This window comes from Zeus faber, assembly GCF_960531495.2.
Source record: "Zeus faber genome assembly, chromosome: 6".
Classification (NCBI taxonomy): domain Eukaryota; kingdom Metazoa; phylum Chordata; class Actinopteri; order Zeiformes; family Zeidae; genus Zeus; species Zeus faber.
The window spans coordinates 34,584,862-34,608,901 of NC_137201.1; the positions used below are offsets into that span (position 1 = coordinate 34,584,862).

General features: G+C 48.1%; 1 protein-coding gene across 1 annotated transcript; it reads left to right on the forward strand.

Moving 5' to 3' along the window:
- Positions 1-7,893: 7,893 nt before the first annotated feature.
- sema4ba (sema domain, immunoglobulin domain (Ig), transmembrane domain (TM) and short cytoplasmic domain, (semaphorin) 4Ba) lies at positions 7,894-23,657 on the forward strand. The gene is made up of 14 exons (XM_080002303.1): positions 7,894-8,065; positions 12,593-12,753; positions 12,941-13,003; positions 13,104-13,202; positions 14,247-14,358; positions 14,465-14,581; positions 15,171-15,328; positions 18,288-18,469; positions 18,955-19,105; positions 19,245-19,455; positions 19,547-19,662; positions 19,859-20,016; positions 20,155-20,246; positions 20,534-23,657. Exons 1-14 carry the CDS (start codon positions 7,927-7,929, stop codon positions 21,295-21,297), a joined length of 2,523 nt encoding a protein of 840 aa, XP_079858429.1. The 5' UTR covers positions 7,894-7,926; the 3' UTR covers positions 21,298-23,657.
- The last annotated feature ends 383 nt before the right edge of the window (positions 23,658-24,040 follow it).

A 24,040-nucleotide genomic window follows, 5' to 3' on the forward strand; every position in this document is an offset into this window, starting at 1 on the left:
CCCCCCCCCATTCATGCATCAAAAGTTCTGATTTTCAAACTGGATCCGATGGATCAGAACCAGGAGAGAAGCTCTGCAGGAAACACTGAGCTGAAAGGAGAGAGACAGACAGGTCCTGGCTCCAGGTGTCTGAGGTTGTGGTTCTGATGTGGTTTCCAGGTTTTCCCTCTTTCTGTGGATCGTGAGGACCAGGAACCAGGAACGGTTCTGACCGACGTGGAGCTTTGAGCTCAGTGTGTGTGAAGGAGGAAACAGATCAGTACCTGTACTGATCACATGCGATGGAGGCTCTCTGGGATCCCAACAGTCTGGATGTTCTGTACCGGACGTCTCGGTGAAGATTAACTGTGATGGGAACCCCCACGGGACGGCTGGACGGACCCCCAGGGGGTCCCCGGGCCGGGCAGGGTGGGACCCGGGACCTTGTCTCTGTTTTCTTTGGTTTTGATCCGCAGAGAAAACAGTTTGCAGAGACGCTGGTCCTAACGGCTGCTAGCAGCTGCTAGCGGGCTGCTATGGGGCTAATCACTGGCTGCTAAGGGGCTGCTAACCTAGTTCAACGAGCCAATGGGGTTTAAGCTTGACTTCCAGATTGCATTGTATTTGTTCATCCTTTCACCAAAATGTGTTTCTGAACAAATTTGAGACGATAAATTATCAATCTCGTTTCTGGATTTTCATCATATTACGTCTACAGGCTCATTTAAAGGTTTGTTCCTACTTGGTTTGCATTAAGTTCCTCTTTCCTTGAGAAGATTTGTGCTGGTTGCTGCAGCCAACACAGCACTTTGCAAGCTTAGCTTAGCGCTTAGCGCTGGGTGGATTTGTGTCAGATGAGAGAGAGACGCTGCCCACATCACCCTCATCTGGTTCTCAACATGTGGTCTGGGACCCTCCCAGGGGTCCCTCTAGAGGTTCCAGGGGGTCCCCAGTAAAAGGATCAATAGTTAAACTTCACTTTATTCGTCATCTCCAAGACGTCAGCGCCGTGAGAGAAGGTCCAGTCAGGACTGTTTGGATCCTGGTTCCACTGTTCTCTCCCTGACGAGAGCAGAGAAACGGAATCACATCTGATCAACAGATATTGATCAGATCTGATCCCTTCCATCCTGATCCAAGCGCGGCTGAGTTGTGCTCATGAGCTGAAACGCTGGCTCTACGTGGCGCTGCGCTGGGGGGGTCAACACAGCGCCCGGGGACCTGCAGGCCACGGCTCCTGCAGCGCCCCCTGGCTGCCGGGAACCAGAGTGCATTGTGGGAGCTGCGCCCGCGTGTGGGAACCTGGAGCCGAGCCAGAGCGCCGTGTTTACTGCAGCGTCTCAGGGGGTTGGGGGCCGCGACACAAGCGTGCACGTGGGGCTCCGAGGGACCTTATCACCACACACACACACACACACACACACACACACACACATATTTTAGCTGCTCCAGGGCCATTTCCTTCGTGTTCTCATGCCTTGTGTTGTACGTCACAGTCACAACGCTTTCATTTCTGTTTCTTTTCTTTCAGTTGCCAAGTTGCCACAGGAAATAAGATTTGGGCTGTTTTCAACCATCTCATGCGTTGTCGGGTAACGTCTGTGGCGGGTGGTGCCGGTGTCGGGTGGTGCCGTTGGCGGGTGGTGCCGATGTCGCAGCAACTGGTTCCCTCATTCCGGTCCAGAAACATTCTGACCCTGTATGAGCGTCAGGACTCTGGATTCTGTTTGGTGCTGATGGTTCTGGATCAGTCGCTCCAGGATCTTCAGGAGGTTTTTTTTTGGGGGGGGGGGGGTTATTTTACTTATTTGTTGCAGCAAAATTGAAATGAGAAAATACTCCCAAAGAGTTTGAATTGTAAAAGGGAAAAGTGGTTTGGCTCAAAATGTGGTCGGCAAAGTGGCCCTAAAAAGACTTAAAAGGTCTGGCCCAAAAATGGGTTTCTAGGTTTCCCTGCAGTGTCAGTGGAATTTCATTGAGTTGCTGCGTCGTGTCCGGAGGTTCCCGTCCTGCAGGAGGACGACCACGCCCAAAACAGCAACATGAGCGGCCGGGAGGAGGCAGGAGCGTCTGCTGGAGCGTCTGCTGGATCACAGTGCATTGAGGACCTGTTGACATGCAGGACATCTGGCCTCCTTTCACAATACCTCCTTTCTTTCTTGGTGGCTTCTCAACATGGGGTCCGGCACCCCCCACAGGGTCCATCCAGAGGTTCCAGGGGGTCCCCAGCAAAATAATCACTAGTTATCAGATACTTCACCACTAGGGAAGGTCCAATAATGACTGTTTGGATCCTAATTTCACTGTTTTCTCTCGATATCAATATGGTAATATACAAACTGCAAAGGGAAATCTGTAGGATGACGTTTTCAAAGGTTTTCTTGGGATGTCGGTTTAATTTCTGGTAAAAACCCACGTTCAGTGGGTAATGAATAACCAGCGCTGATGCCGCCACGCCCTCGTGGGTTGGATCCGGTCGTCGTGGAAACGGGGTGTGAATGATTGGAATCTCAGAAAGTTTATGTTGTGAAGGATCGGGGAGATGTCAGGGATGCCTGCGATGCCGCGGCCGCTGTGACTCCTGAACCTCCGGGTGGAGGAATGTGCAGCGTATTGATCCCCACCCGGTGAGGTCACTGAGGGGGGGCGGGGTCCGCTCCCCGACAAAGACCCTCCGACACAGGGAGGGGTCAGTTCAATTCCTGTCTCCGTGGAATTCGACCTCCAATCGTCCTTCACACGTTAAAGGGGAATTCCACCCCTTTTCAGCATTAAAATAGCCCAAACGACCCCACCCCCCCTCCACTCCACCCAAACGTTCTGTGGTTCGCTCCACTCGTCTTTCCACAAACTGGACGTTGAAACATCCCTCACACCAAACGTGGAAATGTGTCAAGATGGCCGCAGCAACCTCATACCCAGGAGACATGGATCTAGAAAGATGGATGTAGAGAGCTGGATGTAGAGAGGTGGATGTAGAGAGGTGGATGTAGAAGTCGGTGGCCAAGTGTTTTTAAACAATTAAACAGCAGCCTATCACCCTCCACGGCTGCATTGTTTTCATCCTGCGGGTGGTGGTGCAGGTGTAGTTTTTATATTATTATTATTGATTTCTTTTGTGTTTATTTTTTTTTATCCGAATATTAACCCTCAAGTTTGGATAAAATAGGATTATACAAGCCCAAATATCCATATTGAAGCGGGCTGTGTGCTTTTAGTGGGAGAAATAAGACGATAACAATAAAAGTCTTCATTTAGCTGCTCGGAAGAAGAGGAAGACAAAGTCCCAACGAGCAGGTAGAGGATTTATTTTCTTGGATATGAATATTCATGAGGTCCAGGTTCCGAACGCGTCCTCATCGGTCAAGTCAAAACGAGTGGAACTGGTGTCAGTGCTGAATGTTTGTTGGGTGGGAAAATGGACTGGATCAGACGACACCTTCAGAGAAGGACTTTCATGACTGTCGTATCTCAGACAATATTTGACTTGTTTTTGCTGAGAATGCCAGAATGTTAAATTAAAACTGAGGGGGGTCCCGCGGGCGCCGGACCCAAGCTCTGCACAGCACCAAATGCTAGGTACGATGCTTCTACCATCTGTGCTGCTGGGATGGAACGTTTTTTTAAGGAGGACGACGATGTGAGGGACACCAGGGTGTCGTGAAGGGGACGAGACCGTTCCCTCTGGCTTCCCTGGGTTTGGAACTGCTTCAGGAAGGTGTCTCTCAAGCATTCCCAGACTGGAAACCAAAATACCAATAAACCAAAATACCATTGTATCAGCATCATCTGAGGGAGGGTTGGAGCACTGAGCTCCTTCCTGAAGCCTCTCAGCTGCTTCAGCGTTTTGTATCAGGGTGGACGCTGCTTTCCTGAAGGAACCAGGCTGCGCTTCTCTTCTTACACGTCTCCTTCAGTCCACTCGCACCGTGTCCTCAGACCGAAGCTCCTCCTCCACATAAAAAGTCTTCATCCTGGTTATGACCATGTCCGTTCCAGCCGTTTCCTCCTCTTCGTCGCTGCTCCAGCGGCATCTCCGTTGGCCGGCGGGTCGGAATCAAATGCAAAGATATTCTACCATATTCTACCATATTCTATCATATTCTATCATATTCTACCAGATTCTAGTAGATTCTAGTAGATTCTACCAGATTCTACCATATCCTGCATTTCACCAGCGAGCTGCTTCTTTGGATCCACATGCTCTGGAAAATTCAACAAAGCAGAAACAGAATGAGATGGAATATCATTTGAAATATTTTCACTCCATCTAAACCGGTTTTACATTTCACTTACTGAGTTCCTGGATATGACATTATATGATATTATATAATATAATATGCATTACATTATATTAATAACATTATATTCATTACATTATATTAATTACATTGTATGAATTACATTATGTTATAATGTAATTATAGTGTAAATATAGTATAGTATATTACATTATATTAATTATATTATAGTATATTATAGTATATAATATAGTATGTTTGGGGGCAGTGGCTCTGGAAGATTGTCGGTTCGATCCCCAGCTCCTCCTGGTCGCGTGCTGATGTGTCCTTGAGCAAGACACTTGACCCCCTAACTGCTCCCAGGGCGTCGCTACATGCAGCCACTGCTCCCGGCTACGTCAGTTACTAGGATGTCAAATGCAGAGAAATGCATTTAGTTGCCTCAGTACTTGTACTCTGTGCAATGACAATTAGTTGAATCTAATGTAAAAATCAAATTCATAGTATAGTACATTACATTATATTACATTATATTTCATTCTACACTGATCAGCCACAACATTAAAGCAGTGACAGGTGAAGTGAATAACATTGATCATCTGGTTCCAATGGCACCTGTCAAGGGGTGGAATATATTATTATTATATATATATACTGTTATATATTGTTATTATCTATATACCCTTATATATTATTGTTATATATATATATACTGTTATATATACTGCTATATATATTATTATTATATATACTATTATATATTAATATATATATATACACCGTAATATATATTATATAAAATATATATATATACACTGTTATACAGTGTATTATATATATATATATATATATATATATATATATATATATATAAAGTGTTATATATTTTTATTATATAATAGTGTTATTTATTATTATAATTAAATGAGGCAGCAGGTGAAGAGTCAGTTGTTGAAGTTGATGTGTTGAAGCAGCGTAAGGATCTGAGCCACTTTGACAAGGAGCACATTGTGATGCTGGACGACTGGGTCAGAGCATCTCCACAAGCACAGGTCTTGTGGCTGTTCCAACTTCTTGAAGGATCTGCTTCTGATTTCTTGGTCCAGATACCACAGGACACCTTCAGAGTCTGGTGGAGACCATGCCTCCACCTCACAGCTGTTTTAGTGACACAAGGAGAAGCTACACAGTATGAGTGTTATATGTGGTGGTTTTAATGTTGTGGCTGATCAGTGTTACATGAATCTGTTCTTACATCCAGCGACGGGAGGCTTATCTCCGCAGCGCAGAGTTAATGGAATTACAAACCTCTGACAACGTGGTTAAAAGTCCCCGAGGAGACGAGAGCTTGATGAGTTCAACTCTGAACCCCAAGGTTCAAAACGTCCCCTGTCTCCCTGCGCTCCTTTAATAGGATTTTAATTACGCAATTAAAAGTCTTTGAATCAGCATATGGTCCTAATTACTTCTAGATCCTTCACTCAGGGATGAATGAGCGATTAATTACTCTGAACTGGGGCGAGCAGGACGGAGGGAGGAGCCTTTTCCAGAATCCTCCATCGTCTCATCAGGAACATGGAGCAGAGTTTCCATCCAGCGAGAGGAAGAGGAAGAGGAGGAGGAGGAGGAGGACCTGACCAGGATCCTGACGAGGGTCAGGGTGAGAGGAACCTTTCTGGAGGAGTTCCCTCCTGGCTTCATCGTTTGGTTACTCAAAATACGAGCTGCTAGTCCCTCAAAGAGCAGGAGGAGCTCGTCAGATCCTGAGAGGGTCAACACATCATCCTGACACAAGATCTGCTTCACGCCTCGGAGTCCATGATGTGGAGCGGAGGAGGAAATGATCTCAGCATGAAGGCAGCATCTGGGAGTAGCTTGGCAGGTCTTAGGTCTCCAGGCATCCAGGTCTCCAGGTCTCAAGGTGTCCAGGTCTGCAGGTCTCCAGGTCTCCAGGTCTCCAGGTCCCCAGGTCTCCAGGTCTCCAGGTCTCCAAGTGTCAAGGTCTGCAGGTGTCCAGGTGTCCAGGTCTCCGAGTCTTCAGGTCTCTAAATCTCCAGTTGGTGGAGCTATGCACCATTTGGTTTGAGATCCCCCCAATAAACTCAAAAAGAAGAGCCACAGTGCATTGTGGGTAAAATGTCTCTGAAGTGACCCCTTGGAATTACGCTTCCGATGTGTTCCCTTGGAAGTGGGTTTCGTCGCCCCCTGCGGTTTGGAACCCCACATGACATGTGTCCTTCATAGCGCCCTACACAGTGCACTACAAATGGAACGCACCCCGTGGCGTTCACAGACATTCCAAGATGGCCGACGTGCCAGGAAGTGTGATTCATCGCTCGCAGTTCTCCCCTCGACGCTCGGTGTGGCATTCTGGCAAGCTCCGCTCCACTCGGGTGTCAAATCCAAACACCTGTTTAGCACCGTGCTATTTATACCCTGCTGGATCCACCGAGATGGGTCCTCTAAATATACACGTACTACTGGGTTATTACTGGCTGTACTGGACGAGCACTCTGGGAACTTCCCGTTTGGTAAACGTTGATGTTTCCTCAGACGAGTCTGTTTGGGAGTGAAGAGATGCTGCCGTCAAACAGACCATAATAGAATCATAAAAAAGTTGATTTATCTTGTTCCTAATTCAACATTGGGGTTTTCTGTGCACGAAACATATCTATAAAGGACCATCTTTATTAAATGGTTAAATTTAAAACGTTCCCTTTAAATATTCATCATTTTGATCATTTCCCACAGTGCTGAACACATGGATCAAAAGATGTAGTTACACATGTACGAGTCACTCTGCTCTTCTGTGTGAGTGTGTGTTGACTAACACCGCTTTCCTGCAGATGTTTCTAGATCCACGCCTTGAAACTAAGCTATGAACTCTATAAACTATAAACTATACACTATAAATCATAAATCATAACAATGTCCAGAATCTGCGGTGAAACACAAAGCGGATTTCAACCTGAACAGCTGATTGGGCGACGGTAGCGAGAGCCTCCCCACCCAAAACGTCATATCTTGATGTGTGTTCATCTGGTGTCATCCCACGCTGCAGGACAGTGTTCAAGCACCTTCAGGCCTTGAATTCATTGTCGGACGGCGAAGAAAGGACTTTGTCTGTTTGATTGTGGAACTGACCTGGAAGCAGCTGATGTCCGGGTCGGAGCGGGACGACAGGTCATCGGATCTCCTGGTTATCTGCTCCGTGGCTCTGGTTTCCACAGAAAAGGTGCTGCCTTTGTGCTCTGTACACGGAGGTGTGGTGTGGAGGGTGGAGGCGTCTGAATAGGAGCCTGGGGTTTCAAACGTTGTCTTTGTTTCTTTGGACAGCGTTGATAATGGTGATGTGCTATTTAATTCCAACGCAAATTAACTTCCTGGAAATATCCGGGTTCAGAAAAAAAAAAAAATCCACTCCGGGATTTAAAGTCAACCACATGGATTTCAAACCCGAAATCCCATAATTTCTTAATAATAAAAAAAAAAGTTTTTTTATTTTTAATTTTTTTTACTCCAAATGTGCCTGATTGCTCATGAGATGAATCAAATGCACTAATTGCAGTAAATGTGTTTCCCTTTCCCAGATCTTTCCTAGAGACCTGCACATGGAGGCTGATCTGAAGAGAAGCTCACAGTGAAGAGAGAGAGAGAGAGAGAGAGAGAGCTGCCCCCATGAGGCTCCTCGCTCTCTGAAAGGCGGATGCCGAGGCGTGGAGTCGTCATGGCGACCGGAGGAGCGGCCATGCTGCGTTTCCCAGCATGCATTGTGCTGTTGGCGCTGTTGGTCCACATGGCGTGGGCGGAGTTGGACGTCACCCCGCGCCTCTCCTTCCCGCTCAGTGAGTTCCATCGCATCTCGTGTCCATATCTTCTTTGTTTCAGGTGTTTGGGACCGTAACGGTTCAGGTCCAGGTTCATGGTTTGTTGCTGTTGAACCTGGTTGAGAGACGTAGAAGAAGAGCTGCTGCTCCCGTTGTTTCCCAGTGGATCCTCCAGCACCAGGTCAGGAAGCTGCAGGTCCAACGTGGTTCTGAAGAACCTGCAGAGAACTGGACCAGAGAACTGCTTCCTGCCTGACCTCATGTAGAGAACTGCTCTCCCAGCAGAGCCCTCTTGTTAACATGTGGTACAGCACCTTCCATCCCTCCATCCCTTTATCCTTCCATCCCTCCATCCTTCCATCCCTCCAGCCCTTTATCCTTCCATCCCTCATCCCTTCACCCCTTCATGCCTCCATCCCTCTATCCCTCCACCACTTTATCACTCCACCATCCATCTCTCCATCCTCCCTCCCTCCACTCTTCATCTCTCCATCCCTTTATCTCTCCATCCTCCCTCATCCCTCCATCCATTCATCCCTTCATTCTCCCATCCTTCCATCTCTCCATCCCTCCATCCTTAATCTCTCTATCCCTCCATCCCTTCATCACTCCACCCCTCCCCCTCCATCCCTCCCTCCACCCCATCATCCTGCCACCCCTTCATCTGTCCACCCCTCCATCCCTCCCTCCCTCTGCCACCCCTCCCCCTGGTCCTGCTCTAATCAGCTCTGAGGCGTCGTCCTCGTCTCTCTCTGTAACAAAGATGGAGCTGACGGTGGCAGCTGTTGTCGCCTCCTCCATGTGATGGAGGACGACACTTGGAGCCGCGGGACACGATCTCCCTGATTGGGTTTTGGGGTTTATATAGTTTACGATGATTATGTTGTTTCATTGAGTTGTGTTGAGTGAAAGCTGCGACACTGTTCTGCACAGTGATGCAAGATGATTCGCAAGCGATTCGTTCGTAGGGAACAAATCTTTGAAATGACTCTGGAATCTGGAGTCACTCTGGAAAAAACGTTGTTTGTTTGTTTCGTTGGCGACTCAGTAACTGCAGCCGGACACAGGCATTATGAGTGTAGTTGGGATATTTCTGTACAGGATGAATGAATATGTTTACATGTGTAAAACGTAGGTCTAAATGATTACAGTGCTATTACAAGACATTGCTGGGCGGTGGCACTGTTGGGGGTTGGCGTGCTTTAGGAAAGGTGGGCTCTGCACCACCATCACTCCCTCTCTGACGGCACCGACTGTGCTCATGCTGCGCCGGCGATGGGGGGCCGTGATCAGCACGCCAAAACAGTGTGTTTTTATTGTAGAAGTAGGGTCTTTTATTTTACTCTGTTTCCTTATGGAAAGAAACAAGCATCCCCCCCCCCCCCCCGGCTGGAAACTGCTTGGGCTTGGTGTGATGTGCAATGTGCTTTCTAAATGAAAGCATCACTGTGGTGTGGGGTTGGTGTGGTTTGAGCAGCCACACCTGACCTGGATCTAGGTGATTGGGGTCATAGTGGCTGCACACCTGTTGCTCGTTGGTTGGTATAACAAGCAGCAGGTAAAACCCCCATCCCCACACTCACTCAAGAGAGGAGCCTTGTCATGACACGTGTACTATCTGCTCCTGGGCTAATTCCACCTGGCCAACTCTCTACGATAATCTGGTGTCTACAACCCCCCGTCTTCTGTGTCGCTGTGCCGGAGGTCCCTGAATTCGCCGCTTAAGCTGCGTGTGGCTGGAGAAACTGCCACAATCACCTCGGGTCACATGCTGACATGTACGGGGAAGCACTTCATGTCGATGTTATGAGTGATTCTCTGACTTAGAATATGGATATTCATTTAACCACTCATTTGACAGTTTAGATTGTGAAGGGAATATTTGCTTACAAGTGTTGGTCTTTCAGACCCGCTCCGTTAAAGTGATTTAGTGACAATCAGCACCGTCAGTGGTAACATGCTGTTCGACGTTCAGACCTTCACACCTGAACCCAGTGCCAGGTTCAGGTTCACGCCGCTCATTTTAACCCTTTGGAGTCTGCACAGAGCAATGTGCGCCTGTAGAATCGATATTCATCGTCTCATTTTAGGATCAGTCAGCATCAACTGGTACATTTCAGTGGATTCAAGGGAAACTAGGCTTTCCATATTAATTTTGTCTTTCAACACAAAAAGGGAGAGACAGCCGCTCCTGCTCTCCACAACACTTATCATGTCGTATTTCATCTTGGTCCTTGGAGAAAACTTATCGCCTTCCGCTGGACTCAGTTGTCAAATGTGATATAAAAAAAAAAAGTGGTGTAAAGCTCAATCCTGAAATACTTAAGAATGATTAGCACCATATTCATTTATGTACTTAAGGGTTAAAAGTGATTTTACTTCAGGTTCAAGCCACTTTAAACGCCCATGTAACCCACTGATCCTGGACAGCAGGATCACTGGGTTACATTACACAGGACGGGACCAGAGATTATGTAATCCCCCTGATCCTCCAGGGTGCGGGCCCCAAATCCAACACAGCAGGTCCCGAATACATCCAAGCGAACCCTGAAAAAACGCTGGTTTTGAAGGTCTTTCAAGGTGGCTCTAAACGGAGCAGCATGTGGCGGCGCTGCAGGTCGGACCCCTGCAGGGTCCGTCTCCAGAGCTCACGCCGTGTGGGCGTCACGGTGGCTCCCGATGGTCGCTCCGCTCGCTTCACATTATGGTGGTTGAACGGGGAGGCTGTGGACCTGGGGCCAGAAAAGGAACAGCTCTGCAGTGAACAGCTGTCGGTCTGTTCTTCTCTGTTGAGGTTCAGCCTGCATTGCATTTATCTGCAGATCTTCACCCCCAGCCAGTCTCCAACGACCCAAAAGGTTTGCTGAAGTGGTGTTTTGGCACCGTGGTGTTCACATCAGGTGGCAGGATCCTGTTAGAGATGGGGGTCCAGGGGTTAACCACACAAACAGCTGGAGAACAGATTTTTTCCTGAACCTTCTGATGAATCACCCCAGTGGGCCTGGTGTCCTAATGCGTCCCAGATGCCGGCGTCTCTGTTCTCCGTCCTATCAGCACTGTTCCCCACAGAACCGTCCCTCCAGCACGAGCAGCGTAACGTGGTTCTGCCGTAGAAACTCTGTGATTCTGCTCTGAGGCTGGACCTGCTCCGGGTTCCTCACCGCGGTTCTTTTCCCCTGAAAAGAAGCTGTGGATGGACTTTCCGCCGAAGCAAGCGCTTTCCCAAAGTGCTACGTTAACCTTTAAATGAGAGGAGCGCAAATCTGATCCTGGTCCTGATTCTGGGAGATGATGATGTCATCCTCAAACCATCTTGACTGGAGTCTCTTCCTTCTTCCAGTATCTTTATCTAACTTCAATACTTTAAACACCTGCAGTCTCCTCACATTGCTTCTCCCTCACACCTTTACACTTTATCTTCTGGTCACTGTGAGGGTGGACGGCAGGTCCTTCACCTGAACCTCCCCTCGTCCTTCAGGGGAATGTAGGCCATGTTCACGGAGGAGGATGTGGAAGTGGGACTTCAGACGTACTGATGCTAACGCTCGTCCTTGATCTAGAAAAGGAGGAGATGCGTCTCGTTACAGATGGACAGCAGCTTCAGAACAACTGACCCAAGGGAGAGGGAATCATGGCCGTTGTGCTGGGTCTGGAGGTCAGTCAGTATTTCAGCCGATTTAGTGCGAAATGACCTTTAAACCACATAATGACGCTAATGGTGCCACATGGCTGGATGTGCACGCGAGGCGGAACCATGCCGCTCCGTCAGGACGGAGGAACCCCACACAGAGTGGGACCAGACGTCGCTGAGCCCAGCTGTTCCAGTTTGGTCGGAACTCGGCATCGAACCTGAACAAACTCTGAAACGGACGAGACGTCTGCCGCCTGCGACGCCCTCGGTTTGTTGCTTTCTGTACGCTGTTGACTCAAACTGACGCAGAATACAGAAGCTTCTTTCATGAATGTTTTCCCGGTGCCAAACTTATTTCCAAACTTAGAAACTTTGCTTGTGGTGAGAGATCGTTCTGAGATGTTAATATTTATCGTCAAATACTGTGACTGACTCTGAAACTAACAAATATGAAGACAAACATTTCAGTTTAAACTGTAACTCATTAGATGCAGCTCAGAGACAGGGGACAGGGTCAGGACGCATTTAACCTCTCAGGTTAAACGCGTCCTGCGTTGCCATAGCAACGCACTTCCATCAGAGTGTTGTTTTCCTCTGGGAGAGGATGTTAGAGGCTGAGGCGGAGGAGGTCACAGCCAGAGCAGAATGTTCTCAATGTACACACAGTACACACTGTACAATGTACACACAGTACACACTGTACAATGTACACACTGTACACACAGCACAAACTGTACATGTATGGAGTGAATTAAGGCTGCATTCAATGGAGAGTACATAGAATAAAAGTGTATAAGAACTGAACTTGAACAACAGTAAAAACTGTTTGACTTCTGCAATTGTTTCTTAAATGTGTGAAATATAAAACAATCAATCACTCCTCTTCATGTTCCTTGATTTCTCTCTCTCTCCAGATGTGAAGGAGAGGACCACCAGGCGTTTCTCGGTGGGCGGTGTCTCCAACCTGACGTCCGTCCTCCTCAGCGAGGACGACCACACCCTGTACGTCGGAGCCCGAGAGGTTCTGTTCGCACTGGACCTCAGTGACATCAGCAGGGCGGCGCTGTGGAGAAACGTGAGCAACTGACTGTCTGTACACTTCCTGTGGACTGTCTGAAAAGGGTCTATTGATTGCCCATAGACTTCCTGTAGAGTCTACGGAGGTAGACCGTTGCACTCTGTGTGGGAGACCAAGCTGCTGAAGTTGGAGCAGACATCAGGCTCCACCACATGTGACTGAGCGACTCCATGTTGTTGTGCAGGTGACGTGGGAGACTCCGGAGAGGAAGAGGGAGGAGTGCAGCTTCAAAGGAAAAGACTTGAAGGTGAGCCACGTCAAAATACTTCATGCTTCATGTTTCAGAGACGGACTGGTCGTTAGCAGTACTTTTTAATTCTCTTTTTTTTCTGTTTCTTTATTTTCAGACCGATTGTTTCAACTACATCAAGATCCTGCTGCGTGTGAACACCACTCACCTGTATGTGTGCGGCACGTACGCCTTCAGCCCCGCATGCACGTACATAGTGAGTACTTGTACACAATATCACATAGTACATAGTCAGTATCCAGAACATATTCAGTGTCCAGCACATAGTAAGTATCCAGTACACAGTCAGTAACCAGTACATGGTCAGTATCCAGTACACGGTCAGTATCCAGCACATAGTCATTAACCAGGACCTATTCAGTGTCCAGCACATACCCAGGGTCCAGCACAGTCAGCATCAAGCACATCATCCTGCAGGAACAGACAGAAATGTACTTTTCTGTTCTCACTCATAAAATAGGGATTAGCTTAAAAAAATGACAATGTCCAGTTACTGGGGCTGCAGGAATGACATTTTTATAAATAAATAATTGATTAGAACGTATAACATCAGCGAATCAATTCACATGAGATAAGTTATAAAGTTCAATATAAGTTGATCCAGTTTGTTGCAGAGTGAACGCAGATTAGAGAGAGATATTCTCGGTAACGTTGCCAAGTCGGCGTCGGTGGAGACGCACGACGCCCGGAGCGTTTCCTTCTCCTTCAGCGCTTCGCTGTGTGTACAAGGGAGGGTTCACCTCCGACCACAATGTCCAGAAATTCCACTGATGTGATGATGAAAGGAGGAAATAAACTCGACAATCACCGACGGGATGTTCTCTAGTGCAGACGTTTCCAAGCACCGGCTCGCGGACCGTGCCGGGCCACGGGCATTTGCCACCGGACCACGAGAATGCGGGCGGGATTTTTTCAGGAGCGATCTGCTACACAGCGGAGCAGTAGCAGGAAACGGAGTAAATGAAATAAATTTAGTGTTTTTATTTACTGTGTTTTGAGAAAAGATCGCTCTAATCAGAACTGCGGCTCCAGCACCATGTGTAACGACCTGTACAAAGTTTGAGCATAAAAATGTTGAATATATTGGAATATTAAAAATATTAAAGTATACAAATTTGAATGTGATTGTAGAGGAATATCTGCAGCCCCGTCAGTTAACCACACATGTCAATGCTTCTGTACTTGATATACCAAGAAAGTTTGACCATAAAACATGTTTAAGTACTGTGTGTGTTTCCAGGACGCTGCGTCCTTCTCCCTGGTGAGGACCCCGTCGGGGGAGGTCGTGACGGAGGACGGGCGGAGCCGCTGCCCCTTCGACCCCGAGTACCGCTCCACCGCCATCATGGCCGGTAGGTCACGGAGCGAGGAGGTTTCATAGGTCCGTGTTGGACCTACGTCCGTCCTGACGGTGTGTTGTTGTTGTTTTTGGTGGTGGTGGTGGTGGTGGTGGTGCAGATGGAGAGCTGTACGCAGGAACCGTCAGTAACTTCCAAGGCAACGAACCCATCATCTACAAGAGCCTCGGACCCGGGTCTGCCCTGAAGACAGAGAACTCCCTGAACTGGCTCCAAGGTGTCACATCTTGTTATCATGATCGTTATCACACGGCTCTGTGGAATACTCTATTCGATTGGTTAACAGCCGCTGCTTCTCCGTCTGGCTTCGCATCTTCCGTATCGCTCCGACGCCACCAACTGGTGGTGCCATCTGGTGACGCTACATAGAAACTACAATGGAAGACTTGAGATGGTGTGAACGTCGATATCAAAATCCCAAACTTCCCATTCATGTAAATGTTCAGTTGAATAGAAGGAATAACAGCAAATACTTTAGTGTTTCACTACATTGCTGTGACTATTTATCTTACACTTGACGTACGGTACCAGTTATCAAATGGTTTCTAATCACCATTCTGTGTCAGTCTACTAATTGATGTGGTGAGTAGCCGTGACAACGTGCAGCTGAACGTCATCACTTCAACCTCAAACCTCATTTCCCTGTCGGACGTTATTTTTTGATAATAACTCACGTCTGCTCATTATCCTGATCATATTCCGTCTTTCCGTGCTGCCGTTGCTCCGCGCTGAGGACACCGTCTGACCTGATGTGACGCAGGCGGCGGGCGTGTCCGTCCTCCGCTGACCGGCTGCTTGTGTTTCAGAGCCGGCGTTCGTGGGCTCGGCCTTCCTCCGCCAGAGCCTCCCGAGCGGCAACGCGGCCGGCGACGATGACAAGATCTACTTCTTCTTCAGCGAGGCGGGAAAGGAGTTCGACTTCTTTGACAACACCGTCGTGTCGCGCATCGCACGAGTGTGTAAGGTGAGGCGGGGTGTGGCGGGGCGTGGCGTGGCGTGGCGTGGCGGGGCGGGGCGGAGCGGGGGCCTGGACAGGTCAAGCGTCCGGTCGGCCCCGGAACCTGGATGTTCTGAAGGTTCGGACATGCCCTGGAATCAGAGGCCCTGTCCGTGTTTTGAGGAGCTGTAAACGAAGCTTTTGGAAAAGTCCTTCCAGGTTGGAGCTTTTCCAAAACTCAGTTTTCTGTGTTTTGGTGGATGAAGTAAAACCGGGCTTCTTGAAAACGACAGGAAGCTGTCAGGAAGCTGCGAGCAATGTGGTGTAGTCTCCGTGTCTCCACCAGGGGGTGAAGAGTCTCCACCTTGGGTAACGGCGTCCGTCCAGTGTCATCTGGATGTGATGAAGAAGCTGAGCGCGCTGCTCGTCTTCTTCTCTGTGTTGGACGTCTGGTTTTATTTCATACTATCGCCCCCTGCTGGCCTGCCAGGGTGATGAGGGAGTTTTAAATCGTTTTTGAGGTCTCGTGTGGACGGAGAGATTTTCTAAAATGCCGTCGGTGTGGACACGATGGTTTCTATAAATGGAGGGGGAAAACGAAAATATACTAGGTACTAGTAAATGTACTACAGATACTAGGGGTGAGCGGGTCGATACCAAAAGTATTGCTACTACCGATGCTGCGTCGCGTCTTGAAGATCGATTCTAGCATCAGTAGAATCAATACCAAGAGAGCTGGCGGTCTAGTAATCTAAAGGTTGCTGGTTGGATCCCAGGCTCCTCCTGCTAGCATGCTGTAGTGTCATTGAGCAAGACACTTAACCCCTCATTGCTCCTGATGGCTGCGTCCGTCGCTGTTTGAATAATTGTAAGTGGCTTTGGATAAAAGCTGATCAATGACTAAATGTAATTTCCTCAGTGCCCACACATTTACATTTACATTTACATTTAGTCATTTAGCAGACGCTTTTATCCAAAGCGACTTACAATTGTTCAAACACTGACGGACGCAGCCATCAGGAGCAATTAGGGGTTAAGTGTCTTGCTCAAGGACACTACAGCATGCTAGCAGGAGGAGCCTGGGATCGAACCAGCAACCTTTAGATCACTAGACCACCAGCTCTACCGCCTGAGCCACCATCCCTGGGTATAGTTCCGTTTCACGCATGCCCCCCGGTGTCGGTGATCTGGCTTTGGTATCGGATCGAACCAAATTTTGCGGTATCACCCACGCCTACCACATTGGGTGGACGAGGCCCGAACGGAAAAAAGGTCAGATCCGCCCTGGAATCTGAATGTTTTATAAACTGCAGTCGTGTTGCTGTCAGACAGAAAAACAGAAAAGGGGTTAGTTTGGAGATTTTGGAGTGTATGTGTGTTTATATGTACATTGTGTGTGTGTGTGTGTGTGTGTGTGTGTTTGCAAAGTGCACTGGGCAACTGTAAGAGTGTGTGTATGACAGTGTGTGTGTGTGTGTGTGTGTGTGTGTGTGTGTGTGTGTGTGTGTGTGTGTGTGTGTGTATGACAGTGTGTGTGTGTGTGTGTGTGTGTGTGTGTGTGTGTGTGTGTGTGTGTGTGTGTGTGTGTGTAGAGACCCAGGATCTCTGATTGCACAAACATTCCTCTGCTTGGACTCGGTTTCCATCCCACTTCAGCAAACATGATCCTGAGACTGGTGGAGCGACTCGGTGCAGCACCTCCTTGTGGCCGAAGCACAGCTCCACACGCAGCTTCAAACTGGTTTCAATCACAGGGATCTCCAGTCGGAATCCTCTGAGACTTTAAAGTACCAATCCATCCCAGAATCCCAGGATTAGCCCTGGATGTGGACCCAGTGTTCTGTGAGGTTTGAATGTTTATTCCCACATGAAGCATCTTGTGACGTTGGTTTGAAGCCTGAACTCTGCAGCCTTCGGGGAAAGATGCTTTTCTGCACACGATGATCCTTCCCCCAGGTCCATGTCAGGTCCTCTCATTTCACACACACACACACACACACACACACACACACACACACACACACACACACACACACACACACACACACACACACACCAGCTCGGGGTTCGACTGTCGCCACAGATCTGATCGCTCACCAACACGACTCAGATCAACACCCTGAGGTCACACACACACACACACACACACACACACACACACACACACACACACACACACACACACACACACACACACACACACACACACACACACATTCAGCCTCTGTGTATCTCTCATCCTCGCTGTGCTTCCTCCAGGGGGCAGTCAGGAGCAGTGGGCAGCTTTCACTTCGTTGGCCCCCAGGGGCCAATTCCAGATGATGGCCGCATGTCGTGGTCAGGGACAGGACGGGGAAGTGTTCTGCATCATTTTACCTTTGTATGTTGGATGTGAGCACGTGGAGAACGTGCAAACTCCACACAAAGAGGCCCCTGGCCCCTGGCCCCTGGCCCCCTCCCCCGATCGGGAGATCAGCCACCTGTACTTCATGTGACTGTCTCATTGATATTATTTAGATTTTAATGACTAAATTACTAACGTACGGTTTGTCCTGTCCCTTCAAAACATCCATATTCAGCATAAGCACCAAACTGGAACTTATACCAAGGTCATGTAAAGGTCAAGCCAAGGTTGGGTGCAGGTCAGTCCAAGGTCAGGTGGAGGTCAGGTCTCTGGACGGAAGGTGGTGGTCGGCGCAGAACGCTCTGAGATCTGAGGGCGTTTCCTTCGTCGCCCAGAGCTTCATCACCAGTTTGTGGTGATGGATATTGTCTGCGTGACCCCCACGTGACGGAGCGCAGCGTGGCTGGAGGTGGTGCTGAACATCCCACAAGGCCTCTTTTGTTTCAGGTCTCAGAGCAGAACCTCGTGCAAACAAACCGGAAAACCTCAGGGGGTTAGTTAAGTGCCGGCCCTCTGCACCGCGGGGGGTTGAGGGCCTGGCGCCCTCCAGGGGCTGTTCTGACGGTTCCCTGGTCCCCGCAGGGAGACCGCGGGGGGGAGCGCGTCCTGCAGAAGAAGCTCACCACCTTCCTGAAGGCGCAGCTGCTCTGCTCTCTGCCCGACGACGGCTTCCCCTTCAACATCATCCAGGACATGTTCGTCCTGTCGCCACGCCCCGAGGCCTGGACGGACAGCGTCTTCTACGGCGTCTTCACCTCCCAGTGGTCAGTCCCTCGCCCGGCATCGGGATATGAAATATTAAATATTCCGTAAATATAATATAATGTTGGGATATGACATTTTTCAGGTTTATTATATTAATGTTTATTGTTTTGCTGTTAATTGTATTAATATTTAGGTTAGTATTTATTGTTTATCATTAGGGTTATTTTTCGCCATTTCTTTAGGTTTCAAAATCAAGAGATTATTTGCCTGCGAGAGCACCTTGTGTCCATTACGCACATTTAAGTATTTTTAGTATTTTTAGTATTTTTAGAGCTTATAGAGCTTATTGTGCGTAATCAACGGGTGTCATGACATTCTACTGCATGACTGTATGTATAGGTTTATTTGTAGTTTTATTTTTGTAGTTTGTTTGGTTTATTTTTATTGTCTATTGTTAATTTGGGGTTAGGGTTCTTGCATATTTCCATTTTTAGTTTGTTCATTCTTATTTCTTCTGTCCATCCATCTCTCTCTCCTCCTGCAGGTACCACGGTGCCTCTGGCAGCTCTGCAGTTTGCTCCTTCTCCATGGAGCAGGTGGAGGAGGCGTTTAGCGGCCGCTACCGGGAGGTGAACCGGGAGACGCAGCAGTGGTACACGTACAACCACCCTGTGCCAGAACCCAGACCCGGAGCGGTAGGACCCTGTTGCTCCCCAGCAGACTCCACAGTTGCTGTGCTGTAATTTCCTGCCGGCTCCTCACGCTTGGTTCCCTTGGTGGAAACCTGCAGATCAGGACGTGACGATGACCCTTCCTGTTTCCTTTCCTTCTCAGTGCATCACCAACGCCGCCCGGGCGCAGGGCATCGCATCCTCGCTGCACATGCCCGACAAGGTGCTAAACTTCGTGAAGGACCACTTCCTGATGGACGGCGTGATCCGCAGCCAGCCGCTGCTGCTCAAACGCAACGTGCGCTACACACAGATCGCCGTGCACCGCGTCGAGGCCGCCGGCAGAGCCTACGACGTGCTGTTCATCGGAACAGGTAGAGCCCTCGGCGTCTTCCCAAACCTCCTTCCGATGCGGTTCCGCCCGTTCCCAACGTCCTAAAGCCCCTGTTCCCTCTGTGGCTCCAGACGACGGGAGGCTCCACAAAGCGCTGAGCATCAAGCAGCGGATGTTCATCATAGAGGAGATGGTTCTGTTCCCCGACGCGCAGCCGGTTCAGCAGATGGAGCTGGACGCCGAGAAGGTAAAGAGGAGGTTCTGTCCTCCAGGTCCAGGCTCCGTTTAGGAATCCCATCATCCATGGCGGCTCGCAGCGCTGCACCGCCCCCCTCCTACTTCTGCCTGACCTTCCACATAGTTCTGCCTGACCTTCCACATGGAGGCGAAAGGAATGAGAAGCTGAAGGTTCCATCCAGACTTGACTCCCTTCTCCTCCACAGGGCCGGCTCTACGTCGCCTCCTTCTCCGCCCTAGTGGAGGTTCCAGTGGCAAACTGCTCCAACTACCCTACCTGCGGGGAGTGTGTCCTGTCCAGGGACCCGTACTGCGCCTGGACCGGTCGGCGGTGCAGGGACATCCGACTGGTCCAACCGGGAAGGTTCGAGTCCCTCTGCAAACATCTGAAAAATATACATAATAATAAACAATTTGATATAAAAATTAAAAACACTGATTGATTTAAAAACACCGTGAGCAGTGTGTCTGCAGTGCGTCTGATGATCTGAATGTGTTGCAGCGTCTGGCAGCAGGACGTGGAGAACACAGACACGTCAGTGATCTGTAGCGAACCAGAGTCCAGCACCCGAGCGGCCAAACCTGCACCTGCAGGTGAGCCTAGCGCAGTGTTAGCCCAGTGCATGGCTGCAGATGGGATCAGCTAGCCTAGCTACTGTGGAATTAGGGGAAGACTCTTTCCAGCATCTCAGAAGCTGAAATATTGACATAATGCATCTTGTTCTGCACATTCCAGCTTACTGTACCTGTGTGGAGGTTCTTCTGTTCTGTGCATGATCTTTACGATCTGTGATCGCTTCTAATTATTGTTTTTCATCAGCGTCGTCTGAGCCGTGTGCACTTCAGGTTCCGCATGAAGTTGTTTCTCTTCTCCTCCGCAGCCATGTCCTTGTGCCAGCTGGTAGTCATCCCTGCCAACACCTTCCGGGTTCTGCCCTGCCCGTTGCGCTCTAACCTGGCTGAGCGGCGCTGGGAGTCCAGCCGGGGCTCCGCCCACCTGCACCACCCGAGTCCCGGTGGGGGGCTGGCGGTGGTGGCTCGGGTGGAGCGGCAGGACTCTTACCAGTGCTGGTCGGTGGAGGACGGTTTCCGCCAGCTGCTGGCCAACTACTGCGTGAGGGCCGAGGCCAAGCAACGGAGCGGCGCACCCTCTGGGGGGACCCGCCCCCCGCAGCCGCCCCAGGAGGAGGCCGTGATTCTGCCCGGGGAAACGCGCCCCCTGCTGGTCAACGCCAAGTCCTACTGGAACGAGCTGGTGGTGGTGTGCGCTCTGCTGGCCTTCTCGCTGCTCGTCTTCTCCGTGGTCCTGTTCTGCAGGAACCGCGAGCGCATGAAGTCCGTGCTGCAGGACAGGGGGGACACCGTCCCCCAGAAGAAGCCCAGGACGGTCGTCAAACCTGCAGAGAACCTGCCGCTCAACGGCACGGCGGCGCCGGCGCCAGCGGCGGATCACAAGGGTTACCAGACGCTGAACGACAACCACATCTGCAGCACGCCGCCGTGCTCCTCCCCCGAGAACAGCAAGAGCTTCTCAGAGGCCGAGAAGAAAGCTCCAGGTGTGAAGGAGAGCCGGGGGGAGGTGTCCCCGGTGTGTCCCCGGCCCCGGGTCCGACTGGGGTCCGAGATCAAGGACTCCATCGTGTGAAGTTTGGAGAACGTTACGGGACAGAAAGAAACACTGAAAAGACCCAAACTCAGATTATTACACATTTTGCACTTTGTTGCTGTGTCCGCACATTTCCCTGTTCCCGTGTCACGCTCCGCTCCAACGTGCACTCTAACGTGCACACTTGCGCTCCATGGTGCACTCTGACGTGCACGCTCACACTCCTGCTCTAACGTGCACTCTAACGTGCACGCTCCCGCTCCAACGTGCACGCTCAAACTCCTGCTCTTACGTGCACTCGCAGCCTCGCTTAAGATCCGGTTTACCTCAGAGATCTGGAACGATCAAGATGGAGGAGATCCATCCCATAATGCGTCACCTCCGTTCTGTCCAAACCAGCTCCTGTGACGCATCCGAGGCTCCGCGTCACCGCGGCGACGCCAAAAACTATAGAAGCCACGTTGTAACTGCCACTTTTTATGAAGTAGTTTTTCATCAGCGCAGCATCTGGAATCAAACACACGGATCTGAATCCAAACAAATTCAAAGTCCTGAAGTGAAAGAGAAGCACAAGCTCAGAGTCGGAAGGATTTTGGGGCATTTTCTCAGTTATTCAAACCCGAGTGACCAGATTTTATACGAACTGAAGAAAAATAAATTAGATAAAACCTTTATGAAGCCGGTGAGAATGAGATGAGATTTTTTTACTATTGTTCAAACGACGAATAGAAATATGAAAAATATGTGTGAGATTGATCAGGTTTCAGGTCATGTGATAAAGGGATGAGCAGCAAGGCATTATGGGTAATGTTGTTCTTTATAAAACACTATGCAACGCAGGAAATGTGACGAGGAGCGAACACACACACACAAACACTACAACACACACTACAACACACACACACACACTACAACACACACTACAACACACACACTACAACACACACTACAACACACACACACACACTATAACACACAAACACTACAACACACACTACAACACACACTACAACACACACACTACAACACACACACTATAACACACACACACTACAACACACACTACAACACACAAACACACACTACAACACACACACACACACTACAACACACACACACACACACTATAACCCACACACACTACAACACACACACTACAACACACACACTATAACACACACACACAACAACACACACTACAACACACACTACAACACACAAACACACACTATAACACACACACACACACACTATAACACACACACTACAACACACACTACAACACACACACACACTACAACACACAACACACACACACTACAACACACACACACGTGATGAAACACCAGATGATGAACACGTGCGTTCCAGTTTTGCACATAAAGAATAGAAACTATGATTTAATAAAAACTATGATTTAATAAAAACTATGATTTAATAGAAACTAAGATTTAATAGAAACTAAGATTTAATAGAAACTAAAATGTAATAAAAACTATGATTTGATAAAAACTACGATTTAATAGAAACTATGATTTAATAAAAACTATGATTTAATAAAAACATTTAAACATTATACATTTTAAGTCAAATGATGCAGAAATGCTGCAAAGAAAATTGATGAAATGATGAAAAACATAACAATTGTGTTTTTAAAAATACGATTCAAATTACAATTCAATTTAAAGGAAAAAAAAAATTTAAAAACACAAAACATTAACTTTGCACATGTGACACCTCGCGCTGCTGGAGCCTCAGTGTGTTCCATCCAAACGAACCAGGCCTGGTTGAGTAGAGCAGTAGTTTACTAGTTTAGTGCTCAAGGAGTGAAACAGAACTAAATACTAAACATCAGGGCACAGATTTATGTTTTATTTCTTGGTGTGGCACATGGAAATAACCACTGTCTGTCTTCTGTCTGAGAGATGTGGATTTCAGGAGAGAAGCTGCAGATTCACTGTTTTCAACAAAACAATAAATGCTTTCAAAAGACTGTTAATAATAATAAAAACAATATTAATATTTATTATTATGATGATGATAATAATCATAATAATAATAATAATACTAATGAGCAAAGGGCAGCCTTAGTGAGCTGCGTGTCATTTGAACAGTAATAACTTTGCCAAACACAGAACAATGAACACTTTAGTGATTTAGTGAATTTGAGCTGTTCACGCTTCGTAGATGCAGAACCACTCGTCTGACGCTCAGTCTGTATTATAAGCAACGTTTTTTATGTAAAACAAAACTGTTTTGTAAATTCAGCTGCCAATGTAAAAATGTTGTGAATTGTATTTTTTGTAATATACTTCACGACGGTGTGTTTTTTTTTTATTGTATTGTATATAAAAGCACTTTATTTTAATTTTTCAAATAAAGATAATGCTCAGACTGAAGGAGTCGTCGCTGACGCTCATCACGTTTAATGTTGTTTCAGCGCGACACTGCCACCGTGTGGCCACAAACACAACTACTGCGTTTTAAAATCCCCATCTTTAGATTGTGTAGATTCTTGTAGTTATGATAAATGTTGATGAGAATAAACCTTATCAGTTCAGTTAATGTTCCAACGCATTGTTCATTAGTAAGGGTGGAGTTGTTTCCCCTGAAAAACAGCAAGTTGTTCCCACAAGAACAGAATAGTTTTTTGTCTTATTATTATTATTATTATTATTATTATTATTATTATTATTATTATTATTATGATATAACATTATTATTATTATTATTATTATTATTATTATTATTATTATTATTATTATTATTATTATTATATGTA